This window comes from Heterocephalus glaber, unplaced genomic scaffold, assembly GCF_053883595.1.
Source record: "Heterocephalus glaber isolate CG9 unplaced genomic scaffold, H.glaber_assembly_v1.0 deba00000071, whole genome shotgun sequence".
Taxonomy (NCBI): Eukaryota; Metazoa; Chordata; class Mammalia; order Rodentia; family Bathyergidae; genus Heterocephalus; species Heterocephalus glaber.
Window position 1 is genome coordinate 13,154,522 of NW_028258137.1, and position 24,720 is coordinate 13,179,241.

The 24,720-nt window shown below is 39.0% G+C and overlaps 1 protein-coding gene across 8 annotated transcripts in view; it reads right to left on the reverse strand.

The window, feature by feature from the left end:
- Positions 1 to 24,720, reverse strand: part of Hydin (HYDIN axonemal central pair apparatus protein) — a 410,895-nt gene that overhangs the window by 322,749 nt on the left and 63,426 nt on the right. For all 8 annotated transcript variants that reach the window (XR_015448741.1, XR_015448747.1, XM_087204682.1 and 5 more), the window contains 2 exons: positions 17,023 to 17,157; positions 4,557 to 4,756 (listed from right to left, as the gene is read on the reverse strand). Coding sequence is in view for 6 of the 8 variants with exons in the window: in XM_087204682.1 (XP_087060808.1) it covers positions 4,557 to 4,756; positions 17,023 to 17,157 (335 nt within the window). In the remaining 2 variants the exon portion in view is untranslated. The remainder of the gene's footprint in view (positions 1 to 4,556; positions 4,757 to 17,022; positions 17,158 to 24,720) is intronic.

Here is a 24,720-nt window from a genome sequence, read left to right on the forward strand (position 1 = left end):
ATACTGGGCTTTTGACTCTAAATTCTCAAACTATATCCACTACTTTACCACGCAGACTAACAACATATGTACTAAGAACCCTTCTGGGAAGCAGAATCACCAGTGCAGTTTTTGGAAAGAATACTACTTACTATGGAATGTCCTCAGAGAACCTGATTCAATATGATACCACCACAAATTCAACCACATCCTCTCTCACTGTAGCCATTGGGGTTCTCAGCTAGCAAACAACAGAAGCTAACTGGCTAATTCGGGAAAGGAATTAATTGGAAGGATTTGAGGCAGCTTACAGAATTGACAACATGGCTGGAAAACATGCATTTTGTGTAAAGAGTATAAAACTATCACTTCATGAAGGGTTTAAACAGGAAAACAAAAATATTTGAAAGCAGAGAATTTAATTGAGAGTCTTAGTTACATAAAATATGAGAGAGATGCGAAACCTAATCTAAGATAGTGAAATAGCTCTGGAACTGTTAACAGCAGTAAGCCATTTCCACTCTTGGGCTGGAGGCAAAAGGAAGGGAGAAAGTGTTATTAGACCTGGGGGACTAGGGTAACCTGGCAAAAGGTGGAATCATGGCAGGCCATTCTGAAAGCAGCTAGAACCTAGAGGAGATGCAGTTGCTGCTGAGGGCTCTGCTAAAGACTGAGAGGCAGGAGGATAAACATTCTGGCTTCTTCCTTCTCCATGTCCCCCAATCCCTTTCAAACTCAGCTGGACTCTAGCTGATCCAGGAGTCTAGGAAAGTTAATAGTCTCTACAGTAATACCAGCCAAGCAGAGGAAGGTGAGAAACAGATCTGAGGGTAAACAAGCCCAGAACTGGCTCTTGTTTGTTCTAATCCAAGTTTTGATATTGGGGAAACTTGAATAAGCCATTTCCCATTTCACGCTTTACTTCCTTCATGTGTAAAATAGGGATGGTTGGATTAGAGTCTCTAATGTCTTTATGATTCCTGGCTAGTCCTTTCTACACAGTAAGCCCCCGACTTACAAACAAGTTCTGTTCTGGGAGAATGGTCATGAGTTGCATTAGTTCATAAGTCTGACAAAGTCAATCTTATGCAACTTTGACACAAAGATACAATTTGTATACTGCTTTGTGCTTCCTAGCAGTACCCTCCACATCACTATGGTTTTTTTGTTTGTTTTTGTTTTTTTTTTTGGTACCGGGGATCCAACTCCGGTCCTTGTGCTTGTGCAGCAGGCAGCAAAACCACTGAGCTAAATCCCCGGCCCTACATCACTATGTTTTTCCTCTTGCTTCTGGACATCCTGGACTCTGATTGAGTGCTGTACCGCTGTACACTATCACACTGTACAGTAAGCGCACAGCAGCACAACTGTGACAATGTCTGGCAGACATGTGAGCTACTTCTACAATTTGTTTGGATCTATGAATGTTCTTAATATGAGGTCTGTTTGTTTGTATCTGTGAAAGTTTGCAATTTGAATGTTTGTCAGTCAGGGACTTTCTGTATTATGTGTAATTTAAAAAATTCAGCCAAACAGTCCAAGAAGATATGCTACCTGTGTTCATTTTTTCATATTAGGTGGATTTTCTTTTTCATATAAATATATCTATACAATGGGAAGTTTTTACTGTATATTATGGATAGTGGTTTTGGGAGACAATTTTTTAATTGAAAACATGGATTCTTTTAAACCACGGGGAGCCAACCTGAACAACTCACTTTTTTCAGTCAAAATATATGAGCCTTACTATGAGATGACAGAGGGAGTACAAGCACTTATGAACAATGTCAGGAGACTCTGATTACCAAAAGAATGTTGCTTTTGCCTGTGATGGTCAATTTATTGAAAGTTGTTAAGAAAGTCTTACTTCTTCCCTCTAGGATGCAGAAAACTGTAAAGTTCTCTTACCGTAACAATTAAAAAACAAAGCAAACAAAATACAGACAAACAACCTGAAATCTAAAGACAGTCAATTCCCTTTCTTCTGAGATGGGACACATGTCACCAGTGGCTTTCACTTGTGGCAGATGGAACTTCCCCACAAGCAGAAGAAAAGTTTGGAGGAGAAATATTTGAAGAGATAATAGCTGAGATTTTCCAAAATCAATGAAATATCCAGGAAGTTCAGAGAACCTCAGTAAGATTAAAACAAAATGCCAGACAAAAACAAAAACAAAACCCATACCTAGACACATCATATTCAAACTGCTAAAAACCAAATATAAGAATAAAATTATGAAAATAGCCCCCCCAAAAGATATAACTACAGTACATGTGGAAGAACAAAGATAAGAATTACAGCAAATTTGTTATTAGGAAAATGTAAGCCAAAGGACAATTGAGTAATATCTTTAAAATATTGGAAAATATATATACATAATTGTGGACCTAGAATTCTATACTGAAGAGAAAATATCTTTCACCAATAAAGGAAAAGTAGACTTTTTTCCAAATACACAAAAATGGAGAAAATTTATAGTAGACTTGTGCTACAAGAAATACTAAAAACAAAATTTTCAGCCAAGAGAAATATGTTACCAAACAGAAATGTGGCTTTACATGAAGTGGTTTAGAGATAGTGATACTCTTGAAATACTTGGAGGATGTGCCTTCAACCTGAAATATGGCAACCCTGCTAACTATAATATAGTAGACTGCATAACCTAAAATTCTTTTACCAGAAAATAGCCAGAAGAACTGGATAAAGTAAAACTTATTAAATGTATAGGACAAAATAAGGAAAACTCACTGGATTCCAAAGCAAAGCAGAAAGAGGAGCCAGAGCAGTAAGCCACTGAACTAATACTAGGTCTTATCCTGAGTTCCCAATAATCAGAAGCCTGGGTTCCTAATACTCTACTAGAATAAGAGACAAGGCTTTCAGATGTTTGGATCAGGAGGCTGGTAATAAATCCCAACATAAACCTGGGAAACTTGAAGAACTACCACAACATTCTTTCACCACCAAAAAGGAAAATGTCTATCTTGTCTCTGTGCAAGGGAAACTAGGTATCCCTAGGAAAGTCATAGCTTTGGGTTTTGTATTTTATGCAGATTTGGGTTGGATTATATTTCACCAATCCAAGAATGCCTCAGCCAAGAAATCATCAACCGATCATTTTATAGTAGTCTAACCTTTGAGAACCAGGGTGGAAGCAAAAGCTAATCCTTTTTTGGAGAGAAATGTCCTTAACTAGAAAAACATTCCACAGAAAAAGCCCTTCTGAAATTGAGCTCACAGTCCAGAACCATATACATACTACTTTTGAAAAAGTCATAAAAAAGAACTTGATCCCTTCTGCCTGTCTTCTCAAGCTAATCAATGTTGTTAAGGCCCCACCAAGCAGCCTCTGTTCTCATGTCCCATAACAAGTTGTTCTTTCCCATCCTGTAAGAGTTCCTCAAGAGCAGGGACTGTCTCATCATCTCTCATATTGTCCCATGGTGTTTACACTACAGCTACTCCATAAATACTCAGGTTAAAATCCAACTCCACTGCCTTCTATCCCTGTGCTCTTGCTACAACCTCCTTATCCTACAGTTTTCTCATCATCAAAGCAGGCAACAGTAGGCCGAGTCCCTCTCACATCTCATCATCCTGAAATTTCCTTCTACTTCCTTGTTCTACATTTAGGAACCTTGTGATTACATTGGGCCAATCCAGGAGATCCAGGATAATCTTCCCATTTTAAGGTTAGTTAATTAGCAGCCTTGCTTACACCTGTAACTTTGATCTCTTTTGCCATGTAACATTATCTATTTGGAGGTTCTGGGGATGAGGGCATGGACATATTTGGGGAACTATTATTCTGCCAACCACTGTGGAATTGGCTCATTTGAAAACACACATACACACACACACACACACACACACACACACACACACACACGAGCCAAAACTTACTATATAGCACTTACTATACATCAGAAATTTATATTTATTGATTTATCTTTTCCTCATAACAATTCTATAATGTGGCTACAATACTTTCCCCCACTTTCAGATGAGAAACTGAGAGTCATGAGCCAAGGGATACGGATGGCCCCAGAAGCTGGGAAAGGCAAAACAATCCATTCTCCCCACAAGCTTCCCAAAGGATCACAGCCCAGTTGACACCTCTGACCTGCTGAAATGTGGATAATGCATTTTAGCCCAGTGAGACTTTTGAACTCCTGAAATGTAAGATAATAATCTTGTGTTAAGCCACTAAACTTGTGGTAATTTGGTATAACAGCAAGAGCAAACTAATACAGCTAGTTATAAAAACTGTCAGTCAAAACAAATATTTTTATTTATAAATTCCCATGATATATTAAAAGAAGGACATTTATTAAACACTTTTAAAAACCAAACAAACAGGAAGCTTTGGTAAAAAGTGGGTATAAGATATTAAACTTTGATTTTTAGCTTCCTCTTAGGATGAAGAGGAAGTCTAATCTAATGTCAGTGAAGTCTCCTGGCTTTACAGCTGAGGACCGTAACAAACAATTCCACCCTGAATGCTATTCTAGCAAAGTACTTATGCTGACCAGCTTTAGCTGTAAACAATCAAAAACAAGAGCCAAGGCATGCATACCTATGAGTTTTGATGTGAAACACAGCGTCTTTGTTGCCAATGTTTTGTATCAACAGAATCTTTTGAGTGCTGTATTTGACAGGGCAAGTGGAAAAATTCAGCTCGTCGGGAAAATCCAGGATGGCTCGTGGACCTCTAGCTTTGATGGGTACAATAAACTTTTCTCTTTCAGTAACACAGGTCAACACATGGGCGTAATCCTACGAGGGAAGGATACAATCATTAGTTGTGAAAAAAACCAACAGAATCAAATTAATTATGCAAGAAAAACAGTGGTTATGCCAGGCATTTTTGCATAACAATTTAGTGTATTTCTGTGAAACTTCTCAAGTCCATGTACTTTTAATGAGAGTCTCTTCTGAGAGAAGGAGTACAGCTCAAGTGTTAAAACCTACAAGCCAGGAGAGAATCTCAGGCTTCACATGTTTCCCATATACCTGAGAGGTGGGAAGGGAAATGGTGACAGGCAAAAGATATTTTGCTTTAGATCAAAGGAGATTCACACCAGTTCCTTCATGGCAACCTTCTAATCCCTATTTACCCTTCCAGCCCATGTGTTGCATGGATGATTCTAATGGTCTCTTTGTGCTCACACTCTGCAATGTGACTCTGCAGTTCCTCCATCAGGAGTGGAGTCTATGTCCCCATCCCTTCCTTTGAAGTTATGTCATGCCAGTTTCAAGCTGAGGCCTCAAGAAGCTTTGGCATTGCCAGCCTTGCTCTTGGAACACTGCCACTGCCATGTGAAGATGAGTGGGTGGCCCACTGTGGGATGAGAGCTCAGATGTTCCAGCCAGGGCCATGTCAATCTAGCCTCAGCCAGCTGATGTCCAGGTATGGGAGGGAGCCCAACCAAAATGAGCAAGCAGAGTCATTGCCTTAATACGGGAGCAGGCCTCGCCAAGACCAGAAGAACTACCCAATTGAACTATAGCCTCGTGAGTGATAATAAAAGCTTATTATTTAGGCTACTAAGTTTTGGAGTGTTTTATTGTTATACAGCAATAGGTAACCGATACATGGTCTTATTTGAAATTCTTCTCTTGTGCAAAGCATTACTGACCATTCCAAATAAAAATGCTGAGGCCCTTGGCATCTATCTTTCCCATTCTTGAGTCTAAATGCAAGAGAAATGTTGAATAAAGTCACTCTTTATGTCCTCTCATTGGAGATAGAAATAGAGTCCTCACTAGTAACATAGCAAAGCAAAAGTCAAAAGTGAATCTTCAGCAATGACCAAGACTAATGTAAGAGGAAAATGCTAACAGTCCCCTCAAGAAATGGCCAAAAGCTCAGAAATCACCATGAAAGGAAGGTATTATCTAACCCCAGTTTATTATTCTTCATTTTCCATTTTCTCTTTGTGTTGGTGTGTTTTAGCTCCAAGGCATTCTTGGTAAATGGAATGTCATTTTGAACTTAAATCTCCTTTCAGTAATTATGTTGTAAATGGTATTAAGTGGTGGAGGGGTTTCTGTTTTGTTTTTGTTTTGAGTACCAGGTTTTGGTACCATAAAGTCCACAACCCAGGGCCTCCTACGTGGTATGTGTAGACAAGTTATATTTCTAGCCTAGAAGATTTTGTTTTCTTTTTAAAACTCTTTTGGCTTTGATCACAGGGTAGGAATGGGATCATCTGACATATAGATTTGACATACAGACCTACCATGCACTCAGCTTAGGAAACCATAGAACAGGTAGGAAGCAGTGGTATCCCCAATTAGTTTATTCTTCCGACCATGTTTTTTCAGTGCCCCGGAATACAAGTGATTAGGAAACAGACATGTCACAACCCTCTTCCCCTTACATGAGAATGGACAAGACAATGAACAAGAGACATATAATGTAATATATAAATAAATAAATGTAAAGATGAAATAGCCAGCATGGCTCTGAAACATGGCCTTTACATCTGCAGTTCTCTCTGCAACCCCCAAACACTACACCCATAGCCAGCTACCCAGATGACACCTCATAAAATGTAAATATATCATGTCTCAAACCAAAGCTCCTGATTAATGGCACTGCCTGCAATTGTGCCCAGGGGTAGGAATGGGGGATGAAATCTAGCCAACTCTGCTGGTCCCAACTGTATAAGCCCAACGGGAGACCCTTTTCCTAGTACCCCAAAGGGGGAAGACCAGTTAGAAAGCCACTGCAGGGTCCAGGCAAGAGATAACACTGACCAGGACAGGTGTGGTGAAGTGCTTTTCTTAGGGTTTGGAGAGTAGCAAATACTCAGTAAATGTTAGCTGTCATACTTAAAGTTTTGTATCAAATACAGTGCTTTGTGTGCAGCACATAGGAAAAACTCAATGTGTGCTCATTCTTGTTGTTAGGATAATAATACAAAAATGATTATAATAATAGGGCAAGATAAGTTCAGAAAGTGAAAAAGGGGTTTGAAAAAAATAAGACACGGTCAAGTGATAACGTGGGAAGGGGCTGCTTTAGGTTAGGACAACCAAGGTGGCTTCCCTGAGTGACCTTTAGATGGAGACCCGGAGCCAGCAGGAGCTGGGAGAGCTCCATGAACATGCTGTTCCTGGTAAGGGGAATTGCCATAAAAATCCTAAGGTAGGAGCAAGTAATAAAAATTAATGAATGGTACTCATGGAATTTATTAGAACTGGGGTGTTAGACTCTTCACTTTGCAATTGATTCTGGTTTCCAGATGGTGATGCCAGGCTCAGAAATTATTTTACCCAGACATAAGGAAGTATAAATTACACTAAGATATTTGATCTTAGCAAACCCCATAGAATTCAATAATGCATCAGTCTATCTGATTACAACCAAATCCTAAAGTGATAAGAACTCTTTCCATTTTTTCTTAGGTGATCAAACTTAGCCAGCAAAGGTTTTGTTGGGAAAGCAGCTGGCACATGTGGAAACTTAATATTAATTGAGGCTTTGAGAGAGGAAAAAACAAACGATGCTGCTGAATCCAGGATTAGAGAAGATCCCAGAGTGTTTTGTCTTATTTTATTCTATCTTCACATATCCTCTGCTTTGTTCTATAAGGAATTTAGGACAGCTAGAAATGGTTTAAGAGGAGGATTGAAACATTAAGAGGGATATTTTCAAATCTTTTCAAGTTCCTAAATGCGAACAGTTTGAAATTTGATCAGAATTATGTATGTTTTCATGGTCATTTTATATATCTATAAAATAATATGAAGAAAGTCCTTTAAACAATTCCTTGAGAACGTATTCCAATCTCTGAAGTTATATATTTAATAGGACTATTTTAGATCATGTGATATACCATTATATATTGCTCTGCTGGCTTAGAATTAATTCAGATGTGATGGTTTGGGAGGGTCTGTCTGCCTGCAAGCTAAGCAGTTACTTTAGTTGACGGAATCCCTTTCACTGCACCGAGAACCAGAGCAATCAGGTCACCATTCAAAGCCATATCCTTCCCCTCTACTACTACAGTCTTAGCCATGAATCAACTCTGTCTCTTAAAATGTGATCCTACATAACAATGCTTTCCAGATGAAGCTTTTAAACTATTTTTGTTTTTTTTGTCTTCCTTGTGACATGCCCATCCTCCAAGCTGAAAGAAAGAAAAAGAGAGAAAGAAAGAAAGAAAGAAAGAAAGAAAGAGCGAGCCAGCAACAGACAGTGCAAATGGCAGGCGTGACTTGCTGAGAAGTGAAAAGAATGAATCTTGATTTTGTATTAGTCCTGTGGTAGAATGCAAACATGGCAATAATTCTTTCCTTTAAAATCTCAGCAGAGGGAAACGATGTCTTCTACCGCAGTAAATGACTTTCTGTGTGATCAAGGCCAAGGCCAGTGTGGCTAAACCCTTACATCTTCTATCTGCTTTTTCTCCACTCCTAAAGTTGATGGAGAAATGGCAACAAAGTAAAACCAGATCTGATTAGGACTAGAAATTCTGATTAGGAATTTCATACTCAGTATCCCTGGAAAATGTTCTAAATTCCCTAGACAGTTGAAAGCATTTATTATATAGTATCTCCTCAATCAGAATTTTAAGTTCTGAAATCCCAGCCAGTTTTAAAACAAGACTGAGCCAGTATTTGGGGGTTTTCCCTACCACTATGGCTCTTCATGTGATTTAGCTTGGGTCCTCCTAGAGGTAGCTACATTTTTTTATCTGGTAAAAGAGAATCACTTCTGATCTTTGGCTTGAAAAGAGACCTGGGATTTCCAAATTTATGTGTACAATGTTTACTTCATGTATAAATCAACCACTTAGGGCAATTTCCTCTTCAGTTTTTTTTTTTTTTTTTTTGCTTGTCAAGGTACCCTTAAATCTACCAATCCTGCCTTCACTCCTATTTCTAAGACTAACCCCTCTCAAATGTGCTAGATATTAAAGCCTGAATCACTGATTTTCCCTCTTTACCAAAAATTCACATATCAGCTAATAAGCATGCCTGAATAATCTCATCTTAATTATTAAAAAAAAACCCTAACCTTGACCTCAACATCCACCTTCAGCTTCTTCCCATTTTTTTTCTACCTTTTATAGCAAAACTCCTCACAGATGTTATTTATACTCAATTTTGCCACTTCTTCATTTTTCCATTTTCTCTTTAACTCACCCAATCAGAGTTCTGTGCTCAGAATTCCATAGAAACACTGCACACCAAGGTCACTAAATGGCTCTGCCAAATCCAGGGGTTAATTCCACATTCCCATCTTATTTCTAATTCCCTACCTAGCTTTTCCTGCTGCTGGACAAAATCTTAGGAGTCAATCTAGACTTCATCCACCAGTTCTGATAGCCCTATAGTAAGAGCTCCTAGCTCTTCCTTTGCTGCCACCACCCTAGTCCCACCCTCCTTGTCTCTTCCTGAGCTGTTGCAAGCCTTTTCTCCCTATATTTGGCAGGGTGCAGTTCAGCTACATGCAACAGGAAAAAGAGCAAAATAAGAGTAGCTTAGAATAGATAAACGTTTATTTCCTTCACATAAGAAAGTCCAGATTTAGGAAAGCCAGCTTGGCTCAAAAGTGTCATCAGAGACCCAAATTCCTAACTTCCTGCTCTCCCATTCTAGCATCCTCAACGTCACCTCATGGGGCAGGTGACCCCAAGGATGCCACTCTCTCACAGCCATGCTGGAGGCCAGAGGAGGTTAGCAGAGCATTTCCTGCCAGGCCAACTCTCTTTAAGTAGAAGCCCGGAAGTCCTTCTGTTTACATTTCATCAGCAAACAGTAAGACACACACAGCTGCAAGGCTGGTATAGAAGTATAATAATCTCTTATTTTAGGTAACAGTGAGCTCAATCAAAATTTGCGGTTCTCCCATATACACTGTTGGTAGAAATTTAAACTAGTATAGCCAGTATGGACAACAGTGTAGAGGTTCCTCTGAAAATTAAAAACAGAGGTACCATAAGATTCAATGATTCCACATCTGGGTCTAAATGCACAAGCAATGAAACATATATTGCTAAGAAATCTGCACTCCCACATTCACTGAAGCACTATTCACAATAGCCAAGATATAGAATCAGCCTAAGTATACAACAATGGATACATGATTAAAGACAGTATGGGATAGATACACAATGGAATACTATGCAGCCTTTAAAAAGAAGACGATTCTGTTTGTGACAACATGGATGAATCTGGAGGAAATTATGTTAAGTAAATAAACCAAGCCCAGAAAGCCAGATACCATATGATCTCACTGATATGTGGAACATAAAAACAATCAAACATAGAAGCAGAGTAAAATGGGGTTATCAGAGGCTGGGGTTGGTAGGATCGGGAGATGTTGGTCAAATTTCAGACAGGAGGCGCAAGTTCAGGAGACCTATTGTACAAGCCGGAGATTACAGTTAATAGCTATGTATTGTATAGTACTTTCTATGGTTTCCATATGGTTTGAGTGTGTCTCTTCCAGGGGCTCATGTATTGGAATTTAATCCCTATTGTGAGGTATTAAGAGGGTTGAAATTTAATCCTACTATGGGGTTTAGAAGTGAAGCCTTGGGGAAATGGCCAGGAATAGATAAGGTCATGAGAGTAGAGCCCCAGGATTGCATTGCTAGTGTTTTGTAAGGAGAGACCAGAAGATACCATGTGCATGCACGTACACACATACATGCCCAGTCTCTAGCTGTGTGATGCCTTGCACTGCCCGGGGATTTCACCAGCAAAGAGGCCCACTCTTCACCCTTGGACTGGAACTGTGAGCCAAAATAAACCTCTTTTCTTCAGAACTTACCTGGTCTAGGGTTTTATGATATTGGCAACAAAAAAAATTGACTAATGTAGTACTTGGAAATCACTAAAAATGTAGATTTCAAATGTCCTCACCAAAAATAAAATAAACATAGTGGCTTGATTTAGTCATTCCATGTCTGTACCTATATCAAAATAGTATATGCCATAAATACATAGTTTTGTCAGTTAAAAATAATTTAAGAATTCTGATTGTCTTGGCAATGAGGAAAGAAAAAACAGATGTCAAGGGTAGGCAAATAGTTGTTAGGCCTTGCACGTCCATCAGTCTAATCTCTACTCCACAGCCAGAATGATCCTAAAATGTACGGCAGATTGTGCCGTTGCTAATTAAACCCACCAGGGTAGATAAAGGGAAAGGACCAAGCATTTAACTATCTGTACTGCATGAAATGTACCTCACTAAAAAGTTGGTGTGGAAAAGTTTTGTTGTTTTTAGAAGGCTTTGAACCAGTAGTTGCAAATCAACTATAGAACTGTAGAAGAACTTAAATCCCAGTGATCCAGGTAATGATTTTCATTGAATCCTTACAAAAACCAAAACTTCTGATGTGATGCAATCAGAAGCACCACACCACCTAGGAAGGATTCCACCCCCTCAAAAAAAAAGGAAACATGAATCTAATCTGGGCTCAAGATCTCCCCATCCTGTTACAGGCCACAGTAGATGAAGACATTTGGAACAGTCCGATGGGGATCACCCAGCAACTCTTGCTTGCATCCCAGTTTAAGCAAACCAACTTAAAAAAAAAGAGCTGTGATTCAACTGGTGAAACCTAAATGGTGACTGGGTATTGGGTGATATTAAGGAACTTAGGTAATTTCTTTCTTTTTTTTTTTTGGTACCGGGAATCAAACTTGGGATCTTGCACTTGTGAGGCAGGGGTGGAATCACTGAGCTAAATCCCTGGCAACTTAGGTAATTTCTTGATGTGCTAATGGTATTGTGGTTATGTTAACCTTTGAAAAGGTCCTTATCCTTGAGAGACAAATAACGAAGCATTGACAGTTGAAATAGTATGATGCATGTATTTAAACTCCACTGGGGCAAGGAGCAGGATAGATGGAGCCAGATGGATCAGGCAATAATAATTAGAAAAGCTGGGTGATTATAATCAACTTTTACGTATGTGTGAAAGTTTCCATAATAAAGATATTTTAAATACTTGATGGACATTTCCTACTCCACTTTGCATGACTTCTAAGGTCTTTCATGATCTCCACCTCATCTCCTGCCATCTTCCTAGCAGCTTCCTCTGCTCCAGCCCCAGTGCCATCTTGTACTTCCCTCAGACTACTGTCAAGCATGTTTCTGCCACAGGGCCTTTGCACTGTTGTACCCTCTCCCAGAGAGCATTTCTTTCAGATGTTCACATGGCTTAAGTTAGTTTTCTGCCCAAATGTCACCTAAACAGAAAGTCTTCTCTCACCTATTGAAGAAAGAGTCTTAATGATTGTCTAGCCTCATTCATGTTGATACCTGACATTAAATTATATTTGTTTGTGTATTCATTTTGGAACATAAGTTCCAAGAAGGCCAAACCTTATTATGTTCTCCATTGGATACTGGCTCACAGAATTGGGCCTGAAAGAATTGAATCCTGGCTCACAGAATGCCCAGTGTGAGTCAAAGACTATTTTTCACTTTTAACATCATTATTTGGTAATAAGCTATCAAGAGTTCTTCATAAAGAGAATTCCTAAGGTCCTCATTAGCCTATTATATATATTCATCATGTCTAGGAATCTAAAAATATAGTGATGTGATTCAATGAAAATATGAAAAAAATGGAGAGAAACATTCTTCTTAGTGAAGACTTCCTAGGTATCTTTCTCCTAGTTGAAATGACAAGAAAGCAAGTTGACGTCTAATATATTCAAGACTACAAAAAGATATTTGAGTCCTTTTTAGATGCTTTTGCTTTTATCATCTGTAGGCCATCCTAAAGTTCACAGAAGTTCTTTAAATTTTGAGATTAACTTTTGCTTACTTATCTCACTCAACAAATATTTATTGCACACTTCCTATGTGTCAGGTACTGCACCAGGCCCTAGCATTATAGGGGGTACCAGACAGAATAGGGAGGGCTCATTCCAGGCAGGAAGAAAGTAAAATCCCTATCATTATGTTTGCAAATAAAAATTATTGATTGTGAGCCAGGTGTGGTGGTGCGCACCTGTAATCCCAGCACTTAGAAGGCCAAGGTGGGAAAATCGCCATGAGTTTGAGGCCAGCCTGGGGGACATAGTGAGTTCAAGGACAGCCTAAACTACATAGTTAGATCCTGTCTCAACAAAACAAAACAAAATTATTGATTGTAGAAATTTTTATGGGCTGGGGATTTAGCTCAGTGGTTCCAGCGTCTGCCTCGCAAGCGTAAGGTCCCGAGTTCGATCCCCAATACCAAAAAAAAGAAGAAATTTTTGTGATATCTACCCTTTGATTCAAAATGCTGGCAATATAATTTATAATTATTGTACACCTAGAAAACATCAACTATATTAACATGGTTTTAAAATTTCTTAGTAACAGATCAGGAAAACCATTTTGACAACAAATTAGATATTTTCTCAAAAGACAGCTGAGTAAGAAATTTGCATACAGTATTTTCTTCCAGCATTGCTGCTGTATCCATACAAACCCACTATAAACAGAAGCTTTCTTTTAAGTGCAAGGAAATACTCAGTTTTGCTTTCTGGCAAAGGCTTAGTATTTTTAGGCTCATTTTAATACTAAAGATTCAAATTTAAGAGGTGAAGAAAAATTCCAGGTTCAGAACCTTATAGTGTTATTTTATGATAACACTGACTATTATATTTCAATAGTGCATGATATATACACAAGGATTATTAGATTAATAACATATCCTATGGTTTAAAAAAATTCTGGGTGAGGAGAGATAAGAAAAGCCAAAGTGAATTTGCTGCATCTGTTATCTGGATATTTGGCATTCTTAGCATGTCCATCCCCAGGAAGCCAGATTAATAGATGACAGAGGAAAAAATGTAAATTGCATTATCATCTTGGAAGTGCTAATATACATGGGTGCTGAAAATCCTATTGAAAGGGGCCTGGCTTATTAACTGTGGCATGCTGCAATTTACATATCTCACCCTCCAGATGTGAGGAGGGTAAATGAAAATGGAGAGGGCTCAGATCAGCAGGGGATAAGGAGGGGAAAATACACATGCACACACTTCGGCTCTCAGTCTGGCCAACTGAAGAAACGGTGACACTTGGTAAAATGATTGACTTTTTCCTAAAATAAATCTGGCTCTGGTTCCTCCTCGGCTGCATTCTGGGAACAGCACAGAAGACAGCACGCCTAACCCTAGCCGGACATTCTGTGCACAGCCCTATCAGCCTTCCAGCTGCTTCCAAGGGCAAGGGCAAATGGAGACACTGAACACACACTGTCAGCCTGAGCTGGCCAGCACAAGAAGAAAACAACTCCGCCTTTACAAAGATGAATTTGGTAAAGTTCATTATACTGTAGAGTCCAAGTCCTGTATAAACTCTAAAGGTAGCCAAAATTGGATAGTAAAATTTCTCATAGGTAACTATTAAGCTCACAGTGTCTCCTTATGCACACATGTGACTTTTGGTAACTTTCAAATATTTAAAAGAAATGAGTATAATGACATTTAACTTATTTTATTTTATTTTTTAAATTAGGGATTTCCCAATAGACATGTGATGTTGTATAAGGAGAATGGTAAGAGGGAACTTGAGAGCTAGGAATACTATCAGCAACCACAAACTATAGTCAAGTATATTAATCTTCAATGGGAACATTAGCATTTCATGGTAAATGCCAATATACTTTCAGTACATTCCAACTAGGATTTGAGTATAGATAAGCATTATAAACAGTAAAAAATCTCTCTTTTTTCAGCTTTTGATTATGGAAATTTTAAAACATACATTAAAAAAAAACAAAATAGTGTAACAAACCCCAGTGTACCTATCACCCAATTCAACAATTATTAACATCTGTTATTTTGGTTACACCGATTTTGGTTTCTACCCATTCCCTTTTCTATTATTATACAGCTTTTAAGATACATGTTGTAGCTATATTGGGAAGCACAAATGAAACCATCATGTAACCCACTTGCCTATCACGACACAGAACACTCCATCTCCTCAGAAAGTCCCAGCCAGGCTACTTGCAGGTAGAACAGTGCTTATCCAAAAGAAGACATATTTTTTCCAGCACAGGAAAAAAAATTAGGGAACACCAACTCCCCAAATCCAGCATGATTTGTCTTTCAAGCAGCCACACAAGGAAATGACGGTGGGAAGCTGACACCCAAACGAAACCAAGGCACTGTTCTTTTCACAGATAGCTTACAGACAGGAGCCTCCAGGAAAAATAGGAGGAATTCAGCAATATATAACAAAAAACTCCACATCTGGAGTTATCAATCTCTGCATTTGTTTCATCAGTACCCCAAACAAAATTACAGGTCCATAAATGTAACCCAAGAAATAAACAGTAACAATACAAAGTGGCAAAATAACAGCAGGATGATTATAATAGCATTTTTAACTGCTCACTACAGTGAGCACATGCTTGGCAGACCACATGAAATGTTCTACCCTTGCTCTCCAGAAAAGTAGTAACAATCCTATTAGTAACAGGAGTTGGTGATGATGTTAACAGGAGCTAGTGAGTATCGGAGGTGGAGAAGTTGGGGCTCAGAGCTGGTTCTCCAATGATTCTGGCCAAGATGGTGTCAAACAGATAAACTTGCTTGCTGTTAACATTATATATAGCCTGACACTTTGTTCCCCCTATTTAAGTCTTATTTTCCAACTTGTTCACTCAATCATGCTGATAAAACCCTTTTTCTCCTCCCCATGAGTCCCCACTTAAGCTCAAAGAAAAGACTTAGCCAACTCTTCTGCCCTCTTGAAGGGCTGGGGAGGAAGCCTCCACCCTAGGTCCAGCTTACTTGCTTCTTCTCTCCTGAGAGAAAGTACAGTTTCTATGACTGGGAAAGTCTGAAAATGGGCTCAACTTCCTGAAGGTGTGGGTGATGCTAAGGGAAAATGGCTTCCTCCTGTAGAATGCAGGTTCTTTCTAGCCTGCCCGTGTGCAGACAGGGGTAAGCAAACCAGGCAGGTCTCTGCTCTCAGCTCTAGATTCTCCAGTCATGTTGGGTGAGACCATAGGGTAGGTTACCCCTTATTAAGGACTTATCCACCAGACACTGGGGAGCAGAAGACCCTATCTGGGCCCCAGGTCCTGGCCACAATCTTTGTAATGAATAAGGCTGACACCGTGATCAAAATTTGGGTTTTGGGTCTCTTTCCAAACAAGTGAGATTCTGAGGAGGAAAGCTATAACCAACTAGAGTCCCAAACTTCTAAGAAGCCATAATCTTTATCATTTGTCTCAGCTCATTGCATCTGGACTATACTTTTTCCTTTTTGGTGTCCTGTGAGTTATATACTCAAATACAAATATGATGGGTAAGGCAATGGTGCAGGGGATGTGTCCAGCACATTTAGCTTTCCTTACACCTTAACTACTCTCAGCTCATATATGCCCTCCACTGTTATTAATTCTTTTCTCATTCCTAGTGGTCTACCACCTCCTCTCATCCACCCTTATCCCTCCTCCCACTATTGCCACCATCAACGGTGACACCATGCACACCACCAACACCAATCCTTGTGCCATGGTTTGGGGATGCTTTTGTCCCTCTAGAGTTTATGTCCTGGAGCTTGGTGTTAAATATAGTGATGTTGAGAGGTGGTGGACCTTTCAGAGGCTGTTCCTGGTCCCTTCCCAAGCTCTGATTTCCATCTCACTATTTCATCTCTAGCTTTCCCATGTGCTCTCACCATAATGCCATCCACCATGAGGTAACTCAGCTAAGAGGGAAGAAGGGCTGCAGGAGTTGAAGCTATGCTGTTTGATGTTTCAGTCTCCAAAACTGTGAGCTAAATAAACCTCTTTTATTTATAACTACCCACCCTTGGGTATTTCATTACAGTAGCAAAAACATACGAATATAACTATCAGTAACAACAATATCACCACCAGCATCATCATCCGCCAACACCAAACACTATTACTGCCAATATAAACCAATACAACACCACTACTACCAATAACACCAGTAATACCAGCACTAATGCCACCACTGACAGCTGAATAAGTGTTTAAAATTGCGAACTGCCAGTGACATGTATTTAATCAATTTCTTGCCAGGGCTGCTATTACCTTGTTCTCCTCTGGAGTGAAGAGGATTCGGAAAATGGATGGCACTCCTGGAGCTACTTTGTGGCCAATGTCTTTGGGGCTGATTACCTTAAAGTAAGGTGAACTTTCCTCAACAATTTTCACCATTCTTGGAATCTGTAGGAAAAAATACAGAATGATGGACATGTGAAAAAGCAGAAGAAAACACACAAGTTTTAGAGTTAAACATAGAGACTAAAACCTTCATTAACTACTTCCTAGACATATGACCCTGGTCAGGTCTGAACTTCAGTTTCCTCAACTGTAAAGGGATGACAGTGCCTACCTTTATCCCAGTGCCTCACATGAAATAACCCCTCCATATATTTAACTTTAATTTTTATTAATATTATTATATTGTGGATTTTATTATTATTGCAAACTTTTGCTCATTTTATTATTTAAATGTGACTGTCTATAAATTAGCTCCTTAATCAGTTGAAACTTTACCCACATAGTGGAGTTAAGCTGGATTTCCAAACATTTAAGAACTGCTCTAGGAGAAGAGATCATGCTTCCTGTGCTCCTTCTAGACCATACACGGGACATGTGGGCCACTCCACCCTTACAATAACCTTGGAGCTTCATTCTGACTCCCATGGAAAGCAGGACAGCTGAGAGGTAAGTCCCCATCTGACTCTACCTGGCTCCCTATGGGACCAGCCCCGCCCAAGTACACACCACAAGGAAGAAAGAATATACACAAAACAGTGTCCCCTAGCCCAGTCTCAGGCAGCTTCAGTTTCATTTCAAGTCTTATCCTCTTTTCCTCTGCCTTGCCCAGGCTGTGTATCACTGCCTATTTCAGCCTGAACAATAGAAGAAATGTAATCATAAGGAGAATAGGGGTGGTCAGGGCTGAAGGTTCCACAAATACAAAAATGGGGTAGGATTTTAAAAATAAAGACTCAAAAGGGCAGAAGAAAGTTAACTATGACTAAGTTAACTAGTTAAAAGATGACCTAAAGGCTCAAGTGAAAAATGAGAAAAGGAATCCTACAACCTCTCAAAGCTATAATCCAGGTGGGAGAAAGAGAAGAAGAAATGTAGAAAGAACTTAGACAGAGCTTAAGACCAGGCAGTAGGGAGAGAAGGAAGAGATTTCTGCAGATGTGACAGGACCAGAACTGGCTTCTCTGGTAAGGGGTTGTGCAGTATCATTTATGTTTTGCCATATGCTACAAGGTAAGCTTTCTGGGAGGGTATTTAGTAAGGGCATAATTGCCACTGATAAACCAGAAAGGGAATCAACAGCAACATCAACAGTAATAACAATCATATTGGTATATTGTTTACTACGTGACAAGCACTCAGCTGAACATATTTAATATCTCATTTAATATTCAAAACACCATTGAAATAGGTGCTATTATTGTCCATGTTATGGCTTGTGTCTAGATGCCTCCCCAAAGCCTCATGTGGTCATAGGTGGGGCTTTTCAGAGATGACTCTGGGATTAAGGGTATGTGATTACTAAATTAGTCCATTGATTTGTTTGGCATAGTTCTGGGTAGGATTAAGGGTGCACCACTTTGGGTGTGAGGGCTAAGGGCAGGTATTCTGGATGCAATACAAAAGGACAGAAAGAATCTGTCCCTCATTGATTATTCCTTGTTGCTTGCTGCTTGCTGCCTTCTGCCTGTCATGAACTGTTTCTCTGTGATGCCCCTCTGCCATGCCATCCTGCCTTGGAGCCAGCCAATTATGGACTGAAACTTATATGATCTGTGAGCTAAATAAATCTTTCCTCCTTTAACTTTGGGTGCCAGGTATTTTGCCTCAGCAACGAGAAAACCAAGACAGTCTCTAAGGCTTAGATAAGTGAGATGACTTGCTCAAGGTCTCCAGCAAGTGACTCTAGAGTCTGAGAGCTTATAATTGTATCCAGGGTAGAATCACACTGTGGTTTAGAGTGTTCATGGCTTACTCTCACTTGGTGTGTGTGCATATGAGACAAAGAAATAATGTTCAAACAGGTTTTGTTTTGTATTCCATGTCAGTGAGGAAGCACATAAAGGGTGAATGGCATACTTTTCTCTGTTCTCCAACCCCCTTCCAAACTTCCTGTGAGCCTGTGAACTAAGGCACAGAGAAGCAGGTTTCCAACAGCCACTTGTTACAAGGATGATGGTGTAACTCACTTGAAACCAAGCCTGCTTAGCCTGGAGAAAGCTGTCTGCTTTTTGGTAGCTAGACATTCCCTGGGTGGGGCCCCTCTTTCTTTCCATGAGCCTCTCCCTCTGGTTGCATCTTACCAAGTGGTGTTGGTTTATCAATGAGACTGGAATGCCCTTTGTCAGACAAGACTTGCACATGCTCTTACCCTTAACTCACTCATATGCCCTCACTGATAATCATTTCTTGTTAAGGGACAGGGAGGATTGGCCAAAGGACCCTTTAAACTAGCTCTACTCTGTCTTTAATAACCTAAGAATATCAGTGAAAGAATAAAAGAGTAAAAAGGGAAAAGAGAATTTGAAGTGAGAAACTGAATTGGTTGGCAGCCAGCCCTATATGAAAAGGCTTAATGACTAAATAGAAGACCTCTTCTTGAGGTCTAGGGACATAACCCTGAGTACCATGGATTCTTTTTTATCTCTTTCCCTACCCTTTTAGTCTCTGTCCCCTGAGCTTCTCTTGCTAACAATATTGCAGCAAAGAACTAAATATATCATTTTCTTCAGAGTCTGACTGTGCTGTCACTAAATCACCCTATTGATCTCTGAAAGGCATCACTGATTTCTTTAATGAGCTACTGTGCTGAATATAACTGTGAGTCTTCCCACGTGCTTTGGATTCCTGCATTGACTTGATTTATTTTCTCTTTTTTCCACCAGCTCTAATTGCATGGTCTCCACATTCTTAGACTCTTATAAGTATTCCTACTTGTCTTTAAACCCAATGTTTTGTGTCTCTCCAGTGCCTTCCTCCACATCTGATTACTTCTCACATTAACAGAGCTTTACACTGAAATTCTACATTATTCCTTCTTTCATTATTGTCAGATATCAAGGAAATTCTAGGTTTTTAATAAATTTACTTCAATAAACTCTAATTTATCTCTGAAGAAAAAGGCATAAGGCCAGAGGAGAAATCCTCAGTTGCAATCACAGAGAAAAGGAAGTATAGATAGTGAGAGAAACTTTTCAAAACTATTTGCAGATAAAATCTGAAAGCTATTTGATATAGAAGGGAGGAGACAGGCAGAGTAGGAGGCTTCTGGGCCAACCTACCACAGCTCCTAGCACAGAGGAGGTGAGCCACACAAGCGCCAGCAGTATCCCCCCCCCACCATAGAAATGAGAAGACACATAAACAAGCCTCAAAACTAGATTTCCAGATCACCTACAGCAACCCCAAAGGGAAAGGAGATGGAAGACTCTGTTACTCAACCACCTGGACTCCCTGAACTAGCAATGAAAGATGATCTGGAAAAAATGAAACCAGAAATAATTTCTCACATAACAGCAGAGATTGTGCCCATAGTGAAAGACATGATTAATAAATCTAGGGAGGACAAAGATAAAAAAAATAGAGGAGCTGAGGAACATGATGGAATCCCAACATAGGACACAAATGGAATCCATAAAACAGATTCAAACAGATTTCCAGGATATTAAAAACTCCGCTGGAAGTCTACACAGCAGAGTGAGCCAATGTGAGGACAGAAGTTCAGATATAGAAGATAAGATTGGAATTAGTGACCAGGTAAAGACAAATTTCTTCAAAATAGTAAGAGACCATGAGAAATCAATCCAGCAGCTGCTAAATGATGCAAAGAAGAATAACATAAGACTGGAGTCGATGAAGAAACAAGAGAGTGCAGATGACATAAAAAAAACTGTTCACAGAAGTAATGGCAGAAAACTTCCCAAACAGGGGAAAAAAACTTGACATATAGATAAATGAGGCATATAGAATTCCAACTAGCTTTGATAAAAAAAAATCTAGACAAAGGCATATAATTCTTAAGATTCTAGAAACCAAACAGAAGAACAAAGTTCTACAAGCAGTTAGAGAAAAGAAACAAAACACATACAAAGGAAAGCCCATCAGAATCATAGCAGACTTCTCAATGCAAACCCTCAAGACAAGAAGAGGTTGGAGTGACGCATTTCAAGCCCTAAAGGAAAAAAACCTCCAACCCAGATTGATGTACTCTGCAAAACTATCTTTCAAAATTGATGATGAAATAAGATACTTTCCTGACAAAGAGCACCTTAGGAACTTCATGAATACCAAAACAGGACTCCAAAAAATTTTAGACAAAATCCTAGGAAAAGACAATGAGGATCACAGCCCCAGGAAGCACAGCAGGATGAATTCACCAGGCATGACAAGAAATTAAAACCAAAGTGGGAGAATCCAACAAAAAGAAAAAGTCATGACAATGATAAGTTAATACATATCAGTTATAACCATCAATGTTAATGGTCTCAACTCAGCAATCAAAAGAAATAGACTGGGAGAATGGGTCAAGAAGCAAGATTTAACAATATGTTGCATACAAGAAACACACTTTATTCAAAAAGAAACTGATAGACTGAAAGTTAAAGGGTGGAAAACAATACTCCTTGCATCAGGAATGCCAAAAAAAGCAGGAGTAGCTATTCTCTTTGCAGATCAAGTGGATTTCATACCAACACTGATTAAGAAAGACAAAGAAGGACACTATATCCTTGTAAAGGGAAGAATCCAAGAGGAAGAGATGACAATCATAAATATCTATGTAACAAACAGTAGTGTACCCAATTATAAAAAACAAATACTAACGGACATGACAAATCATACAAGCACTAATACAATAGTAGTGGGAGACCTCAATACACCACTGTCACAAATAGATCAATGAGATAAAAAACAAGCAATGAAATACTAGAACTCAATCAGACCCTTGAACAAATGATTTTAAGAGATGTTTACAGAGTGTTCCACTCCACAAAATCAGAATACACATTCCTTTCAGCTGCACATGGGTTGTTCTCCAAAACAGACCACATACTCACTCATACAACGTGTTTAAATAAGTGCAAAAGAATTGAAGTTTTCCCCCATATATTATAAGACCATAGTGCGATGAAATTGGAGATCAATAGCAAAAGAAACTGCAAAAATTACATGGACACATGGAAAGTGAACAACACACTTCTGAATAACCAATGGGTCACAGAGGAAATTAAAGAAGAAATCAGACAGTTCCTTCAATTGAATGACAATGACAATACAACATATCAGAATCTATGGGACACAATGAAAGCAGTCTTACGAGGGAAATTCATAGCAGTGAATACTTATATTAGGAAAACAGAGTGAGCCCAATTAAACAATCTGATGCTGAACCTCAAGCTTCTAGAAAAAGGAGAGCAGGACAAACCCAAAGCTCATACAAGGGAGGAAACTATAAAGATCAGAGCAGAAATTAATGCAATGGAGACTAAGAGAATGATACAAAAAAATCAATGAAGCTGAGTTGGTTCTTCAAAAGAATAAACAAAATTGACAAATCCTTAGCCAACCTTATCAGAAAAAGGAAAGAAAAGGCCCAAATCCATGCAATTAGGAATGAAAAGGGTGAAATTACAACAGACCCAGCAGAAATCCAGAGGATCATCAATACTTACTTTGAGAACCTATACACCAATAAGATGGACAACACAGAAGAAATGGACAGATTCCTAGATACATATGAATGACCAAAGTTGAACAAAGAAGACCTAGAAATTCTAAACAATCTAATTATCAATCAATGAAATTGAAAATGTAATTAAAAACTTCCCAACTAAGAAAAGCCCAGGTTATGATGGCTTCACTGCTGAATTCTACAAGACATTTAGAGAGGAACTACTGCCAGTGCTGTTTAAACTTCAATGAAATTGAAAGGGAAGAAATATTCCCGAATTCATTCCTGGAAGCAAGCATCACCTTGATCCCCAAACCATAGAAAGACCCACCTGAAAAAGAGAACTATAGCCCAGTCTCACTAATGAACATAGATGCAAAAATCCTTACTAAGATACTGGCAAACAATGCAGAAGATCATCAAGAAGATCATACACCCTGACCAAGTGGGATTCATCCCAGAGATCCAGGGATGGTTCAACATATGCAAATCAATCAATGTAATGCACTATATCAATAGAACCAAGGACAAAAACCATATAATCACCTCAATAGATGCAGAAAAAGCATTTGAAAAAAAATCCTACACACATTTATGATAAAAATCCTACAAAAAAATTGGAATTGGTGGTCTCTAACTCAATCTGATAAAAGCCATCTATGAAAAACCAACAGCCAGTGTCATACTAAATGGTCAAAAACTGAAATCCTTCACACTAAAATCAGGAACAAGACAAAGATGCCCACTATCACAACTCCTGTTCAATATAGTTTTGGAAACATTAGCCATTGCAATTAGGCAAGAGAAAGAAATAAAAGGAATAAAGATAGGAAATGAAGAAGTCAAATTGTCATTACTTGCAGATGACATGATACTCTATATACAAGACCCCAAGAACACCACCAAAAGTCTTCTAGACTTAATAACCAAATTCAGTAGAGTAGCTGGATACAAGGTCAACACACAAAAATCAATAGCTTTTCTTTACATGAACAACAGACTCACTGAGAGAGAAATAGGGCAAATAATTCCTTTCACAATAGCATCCAAAACCTGAAATACCTAGGAATCAACCTAACAAAAGAAATCAAAGACCTCTTCTCTGAAAACTATAGCACTCTGAAAAGAGAGATTGAAGAGGATATCAGAAAATGGAAAGACATCCCTTGCTCCTGGGTAGGAAGGATCAACGTAGTGAAAATGGCCATACTTCCAAAACTGCTATATAGATTCAATGCAATCCCAATTGAAATCCCAGCAGCATGTGTCATGGACCTTGAGAAAACAATCCAAAAATTCATTTGGACCAAGAAGAGACCCAGAATAGCAAAAGCAACTCTAGGTAACAGAGACATGGCAGCAGGTATTACAACTCCCAACTTGAATCTATACTACAAAGCTACTGTGATAAAAACAGCATGGTACTGGCAAAGAAATAGACCTGAGGACCAGAGGAACGGATTAGAAGATCCAGCCACCTCATCTTTGAGAAAGGAGCCAAACACCCTCACTGGAGGAAAGATAGCCTCTTTAATAAATGGTGCTGGAAAAATTGCCAAAGATTAAGTCTAGACCTATATCTCTTACCATGCACTAAACTGAAATCAAAATGGATTAAAAATCTAAATATTAAAACAGAAACACTGAACTGGCTGGAACATAGATTAGGTAGAACTCTTGAAGACATTGGTGTAGGAAAAGATTTTATGAACAAAACCTCAGATGCCCATGAACTAGCACAAACAATCAACAAGTGGGAGAGAAACCACTAGCAGTGTGAAGAGACAACCCACAATGTGGGAAAACATTTTCACCTGCTGTTCCTCAGAAAAAGCTCTACTGTCTCGAATCTATAAAGAACTTAAAAAAATCAGACCTCCAAAATTTAAAGACCCAATCCAAAAATGGGCATCTGAAATGAACAGACATTTCTCAAAGAAGTAGAAATAGCAAATCAACATATGAAAAAATGTTCAACTTCACTGGTCATTTGAGAGATGCAAATGAAAACAATGCTGAGATTCCACCTCACCCCAGAAAGAATGGATGCTATCAAGAAA